Source organism: Schistocerca serialis, chromosome 1, assembly GCF_023864345.2.
Source record: "Schistocerca serialis cubense isolate TAMUIC-IGC-003099 chromosome 1, iqSchSeri2.2, whole genome shotgun sequence".
NCBI classification, from domain to species: domain Eukaryota; kingdom Metazoa; phylum Arthropoda; class Insecta; order Orthoptera; family Acrididae; genus Schistocerca; species Schistocerca serialis.
In genome coordinates, this window is record NC_064638.1 from 1,104,981,988 (window position 1) to 1,104,999,880 (window position 17,893).

At 42.4% G+C, this 17,893-nt stretch overlaps 1 protein-coding gene across 1 annotated transcript in view; it reads left to right on the forward strand.

The window, feature by feature from the left end:
• The window catches only part of LOC126416490 (RNA-binding protein 24-B-like), a 355,325-nt gene extending 338,323 nt beyond the window's left edge, over positions 1-17,002 (forward strand). Inside the window, exons 4-5 of the mRNA XM_050084231.1 lie at positions 201-445; positions 13,783-17,002. Of these exons, the coding sequence (XP_049940188.1) occupies positions 201-445; positions 13,783-13,931 (394 nt within the window). The 3' untranslated portion in view covers positions 13,932-17,002. The remainder of the gene's footprint in view (positions 1-200; positions 446-13,782) is intronic.
• The last annotated feature ends 891 nt before the right edge of the window (positions 17,003-17,893 follow it).

A 17,893-nucleotide genomic window follows, 5' to 3' on the forward strand; every position in this document is an offset into this window, starting at 1 on the left:
TTTTTTACGACTGAATTCCAAATTGTTATGGATCAAAATTGTTTTTTCTTTGTAAAAATGAGTTCTCGTCACGTAAATGTAGCCTTTTGGCAGATGGCGATTCTTGTAAGTACGTACCTCCAATAGCCGTTTGTTTCGGAGTTAGAACAGCTTAGCACGTGGCGCTGCTGCTTTGTCATGGGAACGCTGTGGTGCTGCAGGGTGCCCCCGAGCTACGTCTACCCGTCGCCTTACCTGAGCGCGGCCGCCGCAGCCGGGGGCCCCGGGAGCTTGGTGCCGCTGCCGCCCGCGGCGCCACTGTCGCACGCGGCCGCCGTGGCTGCCGCCTCGCAGTTCTACGAGTACCAGAACGCCGCCGCAGCGGCTGCGGCCGCAGCCGCCGCCGCATCCTACCCTGGACAGTACCCCAACGGCTTCGACACCTACCCGTACACCAGCGCCGCCGGTAAGTCTGGTCTACCTGCACTGAGCTGCACCGAGAAGGGAAGGTCGTAGAGTTACGTGCGAAAACTACACTACTGGCCAATAAAATTGCTACACCAAGAAGAAATGAAGATGATAAACGGGTATTCTTTGGACAAATGTATTATACTACAACTGACATGTGATTACATTTTCACGCAATTTGGGTGCATAGATCCTGAGAAATCAGTACCCAGAAAAACCACCTCTGGCCGTAATAACGGCCTTGATACGACTGGGCATTGAGTCAGACAGAGCTTGGATAGCGTGTATAGGTACAGCTGCCCATGCACCTTCAACACGATACCACAGTTCATCAAGTGGCTATTGTGACGAGCCAGTTGCTCGGCCACCATTGACCAGACGATTTCCATTGGTGAGAGATCAGGAGAATGTGCTGGCCAGGGCAGCAGTCGAACATTTTCTGTATCCAGAGAGGCCCGTACAGGACCTGCAACATGCGGTCGTGCATTATCATGCTGAAATGTAGCGTTTCGCAGGGATCGAATGAAGGGTAGAGCCACGGGTCGTAACACATCTGAAATGTAACGTCCGCTGTTCAAAGTGCCGTCAATGCGAACAAGAGGTGGCCGAGACGTGTAACCAATGGCACCCCATACCATTACGCCGGGTGATACACCAGTATGGCGATGACGAATACACGCTTCCAATGTGCGTTCACCGATGTCGCCTAACACGGATGCGACCGTCATGATACTGTAAACAGAACCTGGATTCATCCGAAAAAATGACGTTTTGCCATTCGTGCACCAAGGTTCGTCGTTGAATACACCATCGCAGGCGCTCCTGTCTGTGATGCAGCGTCAAGGGTAACCGCAGCCACGGCCTCCGAGCTGATAGTCCATGCTGCTGCAAACGTCGTCGAACTGTTCGTGCAGATGGTTGTTGTCTTGCAAACGTCCCCATCTTTTGACTTTGGGATCGAGACGTGGCTGCACGATCCGTTAAGCCATGTGGATAAGATGTCTGTCACCTCGACTGCTGGTGATACGAGGCCGTTGGGATCCAGCGCGGCGTTCCGTATTACCCTCCTGAACCCACCGATCCCATCTTCTGCTAACAGTCATTGGATCTCGACCAACGCGAGCAGCAATGTCGTGATAGGATAAACCGCAATTGCGATAGGTTACAATCCGACCTTTATCAAAGTCGGAAACGTGATGGTACGCATTTCTCCTCGCTACACGAGGCATCACAACAACGTTTCACCGGGCAACGCCGGTCAACTGCTGTTTGTGTATGAGAAATCGGTTGGAAACTTCCCTCATGTCAGCACGTTGTAGGAGTCGCCACCGGCGCAACCTTGTGTGAATGCTCTGAAAAGCTAATCATTTGCATATGACAGCATCTTCTTCCTGTCGGTTAAATTTCGCGTCTGTAGCACGTCATCTTCGTGGTGTAGCAAATTTTAATGGCCAGTAGCGTATTTTGGCATTCGACGCCGACGCCCTAGTCCAGTTCGTAGTCTCACCATCAAGCATTTTTTGATAGTGAGGCACTAAAAAGGTTATTTTCTATGTATCCGCGTTGGACCCTGAAGCATTTGACCCAACTCGCAGCCTCACCATAAAGGTTATGGTATGGTAGTGCTATCGCGTTTTGATGTATTTTCAAAGGGCTCGTCAGATCTGGTTCTACTATCTGCAGTTCGCAGTCCCTAGTAGAATGGAAGTTTTGCCCGAGCACTTCAGTAATCTCCCCTTAAAAGCACTAACGGAAATATAAGTGACAAATCTTTATCTTGTTGTATCCTCGTCGCCACTATCCCATCCTCATCGCCGTAAGTAAAGAACCTATTAATCCACGTGTGCATATATTTTTGCAGAAAGAGGATGCTGGCAACCCATAACAGCATCCTCTTCTTTGCTTCCTTGCCGTACAAGAAGACCCAACAGATCTACGAGGGTCACTCCAAAAGAAATGCACACTATTTTTGTAAAAATACAGTTTTCATTCTGCATGTGTGAACGTTTTACAGTGTGTAGATACATCCTTCCCGCTTGTTTTCAAACGTAGCTCAACCTGTTCCTGTGAGTGGCGCCGTCACAACATGTCCTCAAGATGGCTGCTAAATTTGACGTTCGTCAGAAGCAACGTGCTGTCATAGAATTCCTGTGGTGTGAAAACGAGACAGTGGGAAACATCCACAAGAGGTTGAAAAAGGTATATGGAGATGCTGCTGTTGAGCTCAGTACAGTTAGTCGGCGGGCAAGCAGGTTATGACGTTATGTGATGAAAGTGGGCACGGTAATATTGAGGATTGTCCTCGCAGCGGCAGGCCTCGTACTGCACACACTCCAGACAATGTGCAGAGAGTTAATGAATTGGTGACTGCTGACAGACGCATCGCAATGAACGAACTGTCACGCTACGTTGGGATAGGGGAAGGAAGTGTTTGCAGAATACTGAAAGTGTTGGCGTTAAAAAAGGTTTGTTCCTGGTGGGTTGCCACGATGTTGACAGTGGCTCACAAAGAAACAAGAAAACGGTATTCAGCGAACTTTTGGAACAGTACGAGAATGGTGGAGTTAAATTTCTTGGAAGAGTTGTGACAGGTGATGAAACATGGCTCCATCATTTTTCACCAGAGACGAAGAGGCAATCAATGGAGCGACATCATGCAAATTCACCCAAGAGGAAAAAAAAAAAAAAAAAAAAAAAATCAAAACCACTCCTTCTGCTGGAAAAGTTATGGCTACGGTGTTTCTCGATTCCGAAGGACTCTTGCTTGTGGACATCGTGCCAAGTGGAACCACCATAAATTCTGATGCATATGTGACGACACTGAAGTAACTTCATGCTCGTCTGAGTCGTGTTCGACAACGTCGGCAAAAGCAGGACGTTTTGCTGTTGCACGACAACGCACGGCCACATGACAGTCAAAAAACCACGGAAGCGATCACAAAACTCGGATGGACAACACTGAAACACCCGCCTTACCGTCCTGACTTGGCTTCATGTGACTGATATCTCTTTGGGAAACTGAAATACTCTCTTCGTGGAGCAAGGTTTGAAGATGACGACTTCCTTGTGCACGCTGCAAATAGTGGCTCCTACAGGTCAGTCCAGAATTTTACCGTGCGGGTGTACAGGCGCTGGTTCCAAGATGGCGTAAGGCAGTTGAGAGGGATGGAAATAATGTGGAGAAATGAAAATATTTTTCCTAAAGGATGTATCTACACACTGTAAAACTTTCTAACATGTAGAATAAAAGATGGATTTAAAAAAAAATTGTGTGCATTTCTTTTGGAGTGACCCTCGTAGTAAGGTATATCGTGAGCTGATGATTGATTGAATGATGTCAATGAAACAGAGGCGCTCCTACTACGGTCCCAACTGACTAATGGGCAGAGCTATTGTTGCCATGAAGCAGAATATATATCTGCAGGATTGTCTGCATCTTTTCATTGATACGGTCTCCCTTTTCGTTCAATACAAAGCTGTCACCCTTCTCTACCTCAAGATGTTGATGCTGTAACCGTTTGGCAGCACAATTTTGTATGTCTGGGGGTCTGGGAGGGTAGCACCGTTTCCGTTCCACATGTTTAATCAAGTCAGTAGCGACCGTTACTGAAGATTGTTCAGTAAGTACAAATCACCAACGAAACATTACGTGGGTCCAAATCAAATATCGTACCGTCAGATTTTGGTAGGAGAATCACACAGTAGTCGAAATAAATGTTGTGTATTGCCGAATCTTTAATACTGAAGATTGTGATCCAGAAACACGTTACGATATCAATACATTGATGTGCTTGTAATGTAATTCTAGCCGAAACATCCCATGTTCCTACCGTGAGGGGCAGTATGTGCTGTGTGTGTGGCAACGACGTCACCTGTAAACATTGTAGTACTTGTGCTGTGTTTAATTATGAGAGTTGTGTCGCTTAGGGTGGTTCACACAACAATAAAATTCCATCAGAGGCTCCATATAGCGACTCTAATGAGGTAGGGCATGAGACAGATGGACGCCACAGCGAATGTCGCTGTGAATCGAAGTAATGTCTCTAGAGAGAATCTCAAACAAGTTTCTAGCTACAGGATCCGTTGAGGATCCTCAGAAGTGGCCGCAGATAAAAGCAACAGATGTGCAGGATCAATACCTACACTCATGCTCATAAATTGAGGATAACTACAGAACGTGATGCCACACAACGTGGCACTACACAAAACTGGCGCTGATAGCACAGGCACATAGGGAACACACACGACACAGATCTGTAAGTCCACGGTATTGGTGATAAGTTGAGAAAACCCGCCCGAAACACATCTGCTACAAAACGCCACTGTTTCCTGTTCATGTACCCCGAGATGCACACGTACACAGGCCACAGAACGGGTTGGCGTTCTTTGGATCAGGTGGTCGAGCAGCTACTGTGGTATAGCCTCCCATTCTTACACCAGTGCCTGTCGGAGCTCCTGAAGTGTCTTAGGGGTTTGAAGACGTGCAGCGATACGTGCCCGATGGGGTTTAGGTCTGGAGAACAGGCAGGTCTCTCCATTCGCCTGATATCTTCTGTTTCAAGGTACTCCTGCACGATGGCAGCTCGGTGGGGCCGTGCGTTATCACTCATCAGGAGGAAGGTGGGACCCACTGCACCCCTGAAAACGCGGACATACTGGTGCAAACTGACGTCCCGATACACAGTTCCTCTGTCAAAGACATGCGGGGGTGTACGTGCACCAATCATAATCCCACCTCACACCATCAAACCACGACATCCATACAGGTCCCATTCAAGGGCATTAAGGGGTTGGTATTTGGTTCCTGATTCACGCCAGATGAAAACCCGGCGAGAATCACTGTTCAGACTATACCTGGACTCGTCCGTGAACATAACCTGGGACCACTGTTCCAATGACCATGTACTGTGTTCTTGACACCAGGCTTTACGGGTTCTCCTGTGACCAGAGGTCAGTGGAATGCATCTTGTAGGTCTCTTGGCGAATAAATCATGTATGTTCAGTTGTCTGTAGACTGTGTGTCTGGAGACAACTGTTCCAGTGGCTGCGGTAAGGTCCCGAGCAAGGCTACCTGCAGTACTCCGTGGCCGTCTGCGGGCACTGATGGTGAGATATCGGTCTTCTTGTGGTGTTGTACACTGTGGACGTCTCGTACTGTAGCGCCTGCACACGTTTCCTGTCTGCTGGAATCGTTGCCGTAATCTTGAGATCACACTTTGTGACACACGGAGGGCCCGTGCTACGACCTGCTGTGTTTGACCAGCCTCCAGTCGCCCTAGTATTCTATCCCTCAAAACGTCATAAATATGTGTTCTTTGAGCGATTTTCAACACAGAGTCACCATTAGCACGTCTGAAAACGTCTGCACACTTACTCGCTGCACCGTACTCTGACATGCACCCACACACCTCTGCGTATGTGGACTGCTGCCAGCGCCATCGTGCGACGACCGCAGGTCAAAGGCACCGCATGGTCATACCCCGAAGTGATTTACACCGGCAAACTGCCCACCAGAGCGTTGTTTCATCATGTATCAGCATTATGTATAATTTATGAGCATGAGTGTGCATATAACAGCACGCAGAAACCCTCAACACAATGCTATGGCTTTAAGGGTGTAGTTCCACACAGCTACAAGAGTGCAGGTGTCAACACAATTGATATGAAATAGGCTCTATGGGCAGGATGACGAGCCAGAAGACCACTCAAGGTTCCTCTTCTGAATCGGGTTCGGAGGTGGGCTCGTATTGCACTTGCCCAAAACCACTCTTTGTGGACTTGAAGGCAACGAGGAAAGTGTTTACACCCTAACGGTATCGTAGACCATCACTCTTATCAAGGCTGTCTAGTCATGTTTTGGGGTTGGAACGCGTATGGCTGCAGCACACCTCTTGTACCTATAGATGGGAATCTTGTGAACATGTTCCCAATGGAGCATAGATCGGTCGGTTGGAATGGCCTCATATTTTCCAGATCTGAGCATTATTCGGAGTGCCTGGATCATGCCTAAACGACCTGATCAACATTAATCTGTGCATGCACGGCGAGGAAATGTCTAGCAAGCATGCAGAGCCTGTAGGTCCCCCTATAAATGGCTGAGTGAGTCAGTTCAGAGGTCGTGGGAAGGCAACATCATACCATTCCCAACAGGACCATTACTAGTAAAGCACTGCGGTGAACAGACTAACCTTCATGTTGATCACAGATGTATGTTTTTTTAGAACACCATCAGCACAACGACAGCAAAATTCTTTCGATACCTTCAAGGCATTTGCTATAGTCCACTAGCATGTCACCTTCAGTTTTGTTCGTTTTCCAGAACGCAATCCAGCAGAGAAGAGATCATCTTGAGAGCGTTTCATAATCACGTCTCAACTATCTGGCGACTTTTTCAAATTACAAAGACACACATGCCTCGCTGTAATAACTATATCGTCGAGAATACGGTTGGACAATGTTTCTTTCCTTACAGGTAAAGAATATAGTTGATTTTTCGCATTTCTGCTTGAAACGAACCATCAACTGACTGGTGTTGTTGGATTTTTTAAAGTGAAGAGAGCAAGTAGACAATTAGCATCACACAGTTACTCAGCACATTGCTCTGTACGGTCAGTTGACTTCCAAAGATGAGCCTTCAGAAATTTTAAATGTTAGGTGAACCGCCTTGTCCAGAAAAAATTAGTTCAGAGCAACAATCACGGAACATCTTTGTCTATAAGATGTGTCCCTTTCAGTTACACATCCATTTGGAAACAGGTAAAAATCTGACGGAACCTGTTCCGGACAAAGATAGAACTGGCTAAGTGTCTTCCAAATCGCATGGTTCAAGTTCTCCATTGCGATATTTCTTCCTGCATTATGTTCCAAAATATTGCTCTCAGGTTATGGAATTCAACATGTTCACCCATCTCCCCATCGAACTAAATGTGAATTGACGGTACCAACAATCAGCATTGTCTTTCCTTTATAGAATTCTTTTATTGCAAATGGAATGACTCGATAAGGTGCGTTTATGTTTCATTTACTCATAATACTTATAAATGGAGGATATCCACAGCTACAGAAGTAATACACCAGCTTAACACTTCGACAGCGCTCTAGAAATAGAAATTTATTTTCTCGTGACAGCGTTTGTGTATGAAGTATTTTCAATTTCTTACCATGTCAAATTGAATAATAATAATAATAATAATAATAATAATAATAATAATATTCGAACTGTCCTCGACAATTTACCTCCTCGTCTTTGTTAGGAATATCGGAATTCGCAATGCCAAAGATTGATGTTGTGATGTTGGTGGCGGCCGTGGGGACGTAAATAAATTAGAGAATATTCACTCAGGGTCAAGAGCCGGTTCCATGAAAACCTAAGATTAGACCCGCTGACCCAGATACAATTTATCACTGTCATTTTGGCGGTTTCGTTGGTGACATTGGCAGTAGGCTGATGCGTAGGACAACATTTTTCCTTTATAAGAGTAATTTTATTTTCATTCGTAAACCTGTGTTCAACAACTGCTGATTTTTCTAAAATACATGGTGAACCAGAACTCTACTGACAATACTTCGGAGGCATTCAGGGGTACTGTATTTCCTGAGTATTTTGGTATAAGAGCCACGTGGTCTCCGGTGGATCGTTACTGAATACCTGCATTTCGTTTGATTTCTTAGCCCCATATATCTTTGTATATCTGTTGAACTGAAAATATCTGTACACCACGGTGCAAATGTCGATGGTATCCACTGTGTGTCGATTTGAAGCAAACATGTTCTGTTCACTTGTTTGGGTTCTGTTCAGAACCCTTGCAATGCGCCGACTGCAAGTGGCACGAATGTCACCATTCACGTGTAACACTCTCGCTTCCAGGGTCCTCCGGCATATCTCGCACGATCGATATTTCCACATGAACATCATTGAATCCGGTTTCTCGTTGTTACAAGTCCAAAAAGATAGGAGACTGGAGTAATACACTTCAAGACAAGAAAAACGACGAACCACGAAGTAATTATCCGAATGGGGTGGAGATCGGTAGATGTGTTGTGCATGTACAGACAAACAAATGATTACCGTTTTAGAAAAAAAAAACTGGATAATTTATTCAAAAGAAAGAACTGCACAAATTGAGCAAGTCAGTAAAGCGCTAGTCTACAAATGGCCCTTATACATTGATCGATAGTGTTGTTGGATGTCCTCCTAAGGGATATCGTGCGAAATTCTGTCCAATTGGCGTGTAGGATCGGTAAAATACCGAGCTGGTTGCAGGACCCTCCCCACAATGCCCCAAACGTTCTAAATTGGGGTGAGACACGGCGACCTTACTGGCCGAGGTACCATTTGGCGAGCACAAAGGCAAGCAGTAGAGACTCCCGCCGTTGGCGGGCGGGCATTATCTTGCTGAAATGTAAGCCCAGGATGGCTTGCCATGAAGGGCAACAAAACGGGGCGTAGAAGATTTCGGATGTACCGCTGTGCAGTAAGAGTGCCGCGGAAAACAACCAAAGGGATCCTGCTAAGAAAAGAAATGCACCCCAGATCATCAGTCCTAGTTGTCGGCCAGTTAGTATCTCACCGCTGTCTGGTGTGTCTCCAGACACGGCTTCGCTGGTCGTCAGGGCTCAGTTACAAGCGCGTCATCACTGAAGACTCTTCTACTCTAGTCAGTGAGATTGCAGGCGTTATTTTCAGCACAGTACTGATACTAAGACAAATGGGGGTAAAAAATCAAACGAAATCCGGTTACTCTCCACAACATCGCCAGATACCATGAACACATTAAACCAGTAGAGTGAAAAAGCTCCGAAATTTTTTCAGTTGCATCCGGATCCAACGTAGATAAGTTATTGGGTCGGACACTTGGAGATGCTGTTAGCCCGGTGTGTAGCGTCAGATTCTAATGCTCGTGAAGTCTCAGTTTCAAATCTCGTCAATAGCACGTATTTGGTGCGTGCAATGCGGCTTAGCGGTTAGCGGTGCTGACTGCCGTACTGTTGGTCGCCATTTCGAATCCCAGCGCCAGCGATTGTTTGTCGAAATGCGGAGTTCGAAGATTGGAAGGAAAAAAAAAAATGCAGCGTTCTTCAGTAGTAAAGTGCCAAACTACGGATCCAAAGATCTCAATTTCGATCACTGGTTAGTCATTGAACTTTTATCGTTTCTTTCACCCTTGGCAAAGTTTGTTAATGTGAGAAATGCTGAGGTGAACTATTCTTTGGTGCATCAGTTAAAATGTAAGTCCCCCGAAAGTCAGTTCAATAAGGTCGGAAGACGTCCGATAGGACAATGCCTAGTAAACCGATGTGATATTCAAAAATAACCTTGACGTTCATACCAGGCTTACCTACTATAGTATTTAAGTTGTTACGAAAACACATATGGAAATTATCTAAAAATGCTTCTTATGTCGAATTGTTATTTATGTAAGGTTTTTTTTCTTTCTAATGGCTGTGACAAAAATGTTACCATGCCAACTACAACTTAAAAAGCAAAAGTGTACCATAATTTCATTATACAGTCTGTTAATTGACTTGCAGAACAATGCACTGCGCAACAGTCACTTTTTCTTAACCCCAGACAAAAAATTGCTTTTGTGCTACATTCCAAAGGGGTGCGATCACATTCGGTGGAGTTGGAGGCCCACGATGTCCTTAGAGAAGGGTCGAAGCGTCTGGGGGGATGCCATCAGCGTGAAACATTGTCAAGAACGCCATCTTGTTGCTCATCGCATTGTGAACTGTTTGTTTTCTACGCGAAATATGTGGGATCAACGGCTGAAGAGAAGATGTGGTTTTATTGACCCTTTTATGCCATCTCCTGAGGCTTTCTCGTGTCGTTTCTGAGTGGCGGGTTGTCTGAGACGTTTTACTCGGAAATCCATACAGAAACCGATTGATTTCGGGGCTGGGCGTCACGATTCTGACTTCTATCGCACAGGCGTCAAAAGAAGGGTCGAACTGTGGGTAAGCGAGGGTACAGACCTTCCCATTGTGTGACACCTCCACGGCGGCGTTGGGCAGAATTATGGTGAATTTTGGTGTCAGTGTGACATCATTAATCCACCTTACGGCTCACATGAACTTCTAAGCTCTGGCCTTTTCTTCACATTTGACGTTTCAAGTGCAGCCGAGCCCGTGGTTGCTGGCACAGGGCGCCACGATTTTGCAGCTTTATAGAGAAAGGTTGTGGGCACCTTTGAGCGAAATTTCAAAAAGTTTGAAAAAGTGACCCTTTAATTGTGTTACACAGTATATGTTACTGATATATTTCAAGATATGAATTATAAATGGTTTTCATGGATATAAAGTTAAATGTGTAGCTAATTTCTAGTCACCTTCTTTTCTCTAACTTGTCATGGTAATAGTAGACGAAGATGCTTCAGTTAATTGCATTGTCCATCGCCGCTTCCCTGGCATGCAAAAAAATCTTCATTATCTACTGGTATCTAAAATTCTAGTAATAATCATAAAATTTGTCTCACAATCTGATACGTCCATTTTAATCCCATTTATAAATGTAGCGCTTCACTTTTATATCCTGAGTATTAAGGAAGATTTTTATAAATTACTATTACATATGAAGGGCTTAGTTCAATAGTGGTACAAGTCCATTACCTCCACTTTTCTGCCTATAATGCTTCTGAAATTAATGATCCATACAAACAGAAAGGTTCATCTCTAGTAAGAAGCCATATGGTTCAATATTTCTGGTATCTCAACTGCAGATTTTTCGGCACTCATTTAAGTTTAGGACTCTGTATCTCAGAATGAACAAAAAGGAACTTGTACCACTATTGAAATAAACCCTTCGCATATGAGTATCCCTTCATTGTACTAGCGCACGCAACGTTCTCTTCGTCTGGTATGCGCTTCTTCCTTGATGTGATGTCCCTAGAATTATTGTCCAGGCGACTTACAACATTTTGCAGAAGAAAAGATTATTACGTATGTTTATTCCTTTGGGTGCGCATGAAGTGTCAGACCAGAGGGATACTCTCATTATCCACATCCTGACACACATTAGTAGATTTCTAAGGATAATGAAAATTGTGTAGTAAATTAGCGTACATTCTTATGGCGTTCAGTTTAATTATTCATAACATGATTTACAGGAATTACTACAGTCTATCATCTGTTGTGTTCGTGTGACATTCTTTATATAACCACAGCATCATGTCGTTCTCCTGGTTTCATTGCTCTTCAAGTGTACTTCTATCCCATTTTGTCGAGTTTGTGTGTCCACTCGTTGTTTTTCATGCGACGTCATCAGTGTTACACATATCTGTTTATTGCGCAATCCATGATGACGCACTGTGGCGATTCAAACTGCCCAGAAATATTCGTCATTGTTTCGTTTTTTAACCCTTTTCAGGTAGGTTACCTATTCTTCATGAGTGGATATAAAGTGGGCCAACCTCCAAGGTGGACAGACATTGCCCATCAGTAACCTTTCCTCGATGTTAGGAAATATTTCGTAATCACGTCTTCCAGTTCGCTGCTATCCCAAGCTTCCTGCCAACTTTCCGTCAGCATACTCGCCCACAATGTCACTGATGTTCTCTCTGACACCAGTAGGCTGTTACTGTATACGTTACCATAAAATTGCCATGAGAGTGTCTCCGGGGTCTTTTACCAGTGTTGTCACTCTCAATCTATGAACTGAAACACCAGCTCCATGTGTCACGACACCAACGAGAATATACAGGTATTATGTTCTGATTAGCTGTAAAGACAGTCTAAATTTTATGCTATATTCACGATTTTTTGTATTGATGCAAAGGTTCTGGAACCGACAACTTAAATAAGAGCTAGAAAGTTTTACTTTTCGCGTGTGTAAATACTTCTGTGTTTATACTTTCCGAATGTTTCTACTTTCCACCACACGCTGTCGCATGCTTATAAGGTGTCCGTCATTATTCCTGCAGAATATGGGCCTTTATCTTTTACAGTGCTCACTGATTGATTAATGGCATCTTCCATGAATTTCCCTTTCTGAAACCCATATTGGTTTTCACTGAATGCTCTCAGGTGTCTTAGCTCTGTTAGCATCTTGGAGAACAACCTCTCTTGGACTTTTGATAAGTTGTTTTATAGCAATTTGGGTCGACAGAACATCGCCATTGTGGGATCCTTGACGTTCTGTTTGCTAAGGATGGCTACGTAAAGTAATTTACATGAATTTGAGATGTCCCTTGAAACAGACATTTAACAGACTTGCCAAATAAGGCCCAGTCGTGTCCTGCTGGACTTGAAGCACTTCGACTTCAGTGCAGTCTGGACAAGCAGCCTTACTTTTCTTTAGCTGACACACGGCCAACCTTTCTTCTTCCTAGTTAAGTATGTATACTGAAATATGTATATAATAATTGGAGTCCAATTCTTCTGTGTATCTGCTCTGATTTTTATCTCATCATCCTATGTATCTCATTCAGTAAGAACACCTGTATCCACAAGCTGGTCGACTCTTCCCAGTCATTTTTTACCTGACCATCTTTCTCTTTTTAAGGTTGACGAAAGTGTAGGTGCTCTTATTTTGGTAACCATTAATTTAAAAGATGTACCCTAGGGATTTAGGCTCACTTCACTTGAAACATAATTCAACCTCCAGTCCTTAAGTACCTTAATGATTATTCCTTGTTTTTCTCTATAAATTCTTGGCTGTTGGTCTCTCTCTCTCTCTCTCTCTCTCTCTCTCTCTCTCTCTCCCCCCTCCCCCCCTCCCCTTTCTCCCCCCTCCCTCCCTCTTTTTCCCCGTAAGGTATGAAGATGTATGTTATGACACACCAGGCCTCTTTAGTTACCTACAGTTCTGATAGTCGACATTGCCCTGTCCATTACATGTTTTATTGTTTTTACAAGCCCACTTGCTCTTTTGTCAAGCCTGAGACGACCCTCTTGTCTTTCTGGCAAGTTAAAATTCTTTTGGCAAGTTAAAACTTACCATTGAAAGTGAGAAGTTAGATTTTTTAATATTGTAGTGGTGTATTACATACTCTTGAGCCCTTACATCCTGCTTATGCTCCAGACCTATATATATTGTTTTGTGATCATATGTTGAGTCATCATTTACCCACCACTCTTTAATATCATTTTCGAGTATTTCTCTTGAGACAAGTGTTACATCAGTATTTGAACTAGCTACTACTCTGTTTTGATATGCTGGGGTTATTAGACCTGGATTCATTGATTGTCTCCATTAGGTCTAGTCTCCTAGCATCAGTGTGGCCATTATTACACTATACAGAATGCGCGTTGATATTGAGTAATGTCTTTTTTTGTGCCTGTCACTAGAAGTACAGTTTTCATACGATGTGTGTTCACTTGTGTTTCTTGTGTTTGCAGGTGCTGCCAGCTATGTGACGCCGTACACCTACGCGACGCTGCCTCAGGCCGGCCTTCCGTCTGCTGCAGCTGCTGCTGCAGCTGCCTTCCCTGGCCTGTCGCCCTACCAGACAGCACAGGCGTCGCTGGGTGAGGCACGCCTCCAGTAGGCTGGCCTGACCACTCTCACACCTCCTGTGCCAGTGTAGTCACATGTGGGGAGAAGCTGATCCTGGCTCTTCTCTGTCCTCAAGTGTTGCTGATCGCCAGGGATCTCTGCCTCGACAGTGTGCTTGTTCTAACTTATAATTACCACGCAAAAAATATAAGTATCCTAAAAAGAAACTCTGTACGTCTACTGTATTTTTACTCTTCCATTCTGGCTGTAGAGTACCATAAGCCTGCATGACACGTTGGTATCCACTGTGGACTTAAAAGCTTCAAGTCTTCTATTTTATGCAGGCTTCATTTCGTTGGGAGGTGGGGGGGGGGGGCGAATGGGAAGAAGAATCCATAGTAAGGCATATTTTTGGAGAGGTAACTCGTAGTATCTTCCACTGAGGTTGTTACTGAAATGCTGATACAGCATTCCACGGTCAGAGAAAGAGAGTGAGAATGAGGGAGAGAGCAAGAGAGAGAGAGAAAGAGTAATTGTTTTATGTTATTAGGTAATTTGACATTGGCCATTCTCCGAGAATTCAGCCAACGTGCCAGACAAATAGAGTATAATCAATATTTATTATCTTATTGTTTATTCATATTTATATCTTTAATTCTTCTACAGTAGATTAGGTGAATAGCTAGTATGTAGATTATCTGTTTATAAATAGTACTGAAGTTAAAAGAATTTATAAAGGACATTAATATCCTGTAAATATTATAATGGGTAAACAGTTCGTGACAAACAGTAAGTCACAATAAGCTGTCTCAGAATTTATGTGGATATTCAGGTACTTAGTATCTGTAATGTACAGTAATGAAAATACAAATGTCCCCACTTGTTATTTTTGTAATAATTGAAAGAACTCAGGATGTTACACTGAGTGTACTCCATTATTACATGTAATGTTTTCAATGTCTGTAGGAAATGTGATAAAGACTTTTGCAGTAGGTATGCCATCAGTATGAATGGTCCAGTATTAATAAACTTGCCTGGACACTGTTGTTATCTCACAGGTGTAATTTTTATCAATGACTTATTTTGGCCATTAAGATCTCAGTTTATGTTTTTGAGAAATAATAAAAGGAACATATGTATCAAATGTAGTATTAATACAACATTGTGGAAAGAGATCTCACAAATGGAACTTTGCTAAGGTCCTTGGTCGAAACTGTTGTTTCCTTTCTACTAGATTCTAATGGATACATTTGAAAAATAAGTGGAACCTTTCGTTTCTCTTGAATGTTTTACATTATTATCTTTAAAGAATATTTAAGTAACATATTGATGCTGCATGTGTCTCAGTATTTATGTGGAAACCCATACTCGAATAATGTGTTTGTTACTTGCGTTGATGTCTGAATGCACACATCGTGTTACCTAACAGAAGTGTAATCAGTACAGAGATATATTCATAACACAGTTATTAATAAAACAACACTGTTCCTCCTCTGAACTATATGAAAAAAATTCAGATTACAAGTGATGTGCACAATATTATATTAACTGGCCTGTAGTTGTTGTTATCCTGTTTATTGCATGTGTATTGGGTGATGTAGCTCAAGCATGTGTTGTACTTTTTTTCCAAATATCTTCCAGTATTCTGCCATTAGCCAGGCTCAGTGTTCGCAGTACTTGTTTCACAGTTTTGAAAATTATTGACATAGGATTTTATCACTACATGCTGCATTGCCACTAACATCCTTTTCACATGAATTAATTCACAATGAGAAACTATTCTGAGAAACTCAGGGTTGTTTGATAAATAAATTTATGTAGATATGTAATTTTTATAATATCCTATGTTATGTTCCTATTGAATGGCAAGCCTACTGGAAGGTTTACATCAGACTTATTTCTACTAAAGCAGCTATTTTATGTAGTATTACATTTTTGAGAAAACAGTTCTGTGTACTTAATTAAGATTACAGTTAAGGTATGTCAGCTTATCTGTTAGATAACAGATATGCCCAGAGAGGTTGCTAGTCATTATGCTACAGTTCGATAGCGATCACTGTGCAATAATGCATTGTTACCTAATTTGTAGCTGTTTAATTTTACTATGTGATTACTAGTCAGAGACATTGCTGGAATCAGTAGCCTGTATGGGTAACAGCTGCCTAAAAAATTCCTAAACTATTTTAATAATTCGAAAAGTGTCAGCCATGTGTATAATGCTCAAATGCAGAGTCATTGCTCTAGAGTGGCATCTGTGGACTCTATGATGCAGTGTATAAGCTGAAAACATGAGGGGAATTGAGAATTTAGTGTATGCACAGTGCTACAGTTTATGTTAATCCTTACAAATAAGACAGACCAAAGTTATTGTAGTTCTTACTTTTCTTATGCACAGTTATGTGCTCACATGTTTATACAAGTGTAGCAGAAAGTTGATCACTCATTTAAAAATATGAAAAAGTTATTCAACAATGGAGAAGACATTGAAACAATGTGCCGTGCAACTATTACTACCTGTTATCAAATGTTGGCAAGAGGCCTCTGAAGGTTTTAACGGTACAAATTTTTTGTAATGTTTAGGCACAATTTCTCAGAGTATCGTAAAGTCCTAACAACAAGCCATTTCACACATATGGAATCATACCTGTGATAGCGATGATCCTGCCATTATTTATTTTTCCCGAACTAAGATTTTCAATTGGTAGGTTGGTTTAAAATAGCGTTTTGATATGTACTTGGAATGGTGTCTCAACCATGATTTGTGATAGAAGACCAGAAGCTGCAAAATTTTTAGAATTTCTACAAACAAAAAGTGCTAGGTAGCTTCACTATGAGTCAGTCTGTGACTTTGGATTCAAGTTTTTATTTGACATTTTTAATGTTTCACAGCCGTAATGAAGGAAGACAAAGTGTTTTAGAATGTTTTACAGCCAAGAATTAAGCTTCAAATCCGTCCTGAAATTGCCTTGATATCTGAGAAGTGCCTGTGTGTTGTGTAATATGGACTTTTTTACAGCTGGCAATAATGAAATATTGTGAACTTTTCAGTATTTCAAACAGAGTATGTTTTAAACATGTAAATTTATTGACTACACAAATATAAAAAGAAATCTGGTTCAGGAACAGTGTGTTTTCTTTTGAAATATGTGTCCTTACATTTATTGACTAGTGTGATGCAATCAAAGCAAAGTTGGCCATGAATTTAATTGCACCATGGGGTGATTGAATATGCTGATTCAATCTTTAGATATATTTATGCTATTTCATCCCTTCTTTTTTCACGTGACAAACATTTTCTGTGGTAAGTATTGATTTTTTATGATTTTTGTCATGTCTTCTCAGTAGGTGGTTTCCATTTGGTAAATTGGCACCATAAATGAATCAGCAGAGACTATCCATAGATTAATTTAGATTTTAGCAGTGGTACACTTCCTGTCTGGAATCAGAACCTCAACAAGATAGCATTTTCAAGTGTTCTATTCAGTATGTCTTCACTATAGAGTGAGAAGGATAAAACATGATTATCCATTAGTGTATACTCTTAGTACCAGATTTGACTTTAGTGACTGCATTGGCAAATATAAAAATGAAGTTTCACCTAAACAATGCTGAAGTGCCAGTTGTTTTAGCCAAGTGGTCATGTTCAGTCACAGATTAACATGTATTAAGTTTAAGGAAGGGTCCTTGGCGTCAAGTTGCAGAAAGTGTCACTAAAAACCAGTTACGTGTTTGACCCAGGGTAACTTCCATAGATTTAATTTAGTATTATCATGTGACTTGAATATGGTCATTTGCCCAAAACTAGTGGCTGGAAATAAGTAACCATTACTAAAGTTTGTAGTGAATGCATGATTTCATTTTTTAAATACACCAAAGCAGTGCAGCACAGTTCACAGAAAATTCTGCAATCAGTGGCTAGGAAAGTCTGCACAGAGTAAACAGTGATTTTAAAAACTGCAGTCAAAAATGACACTTTAGTTTTTTAATGCAGTAAGTACAATTATTAAACATTTG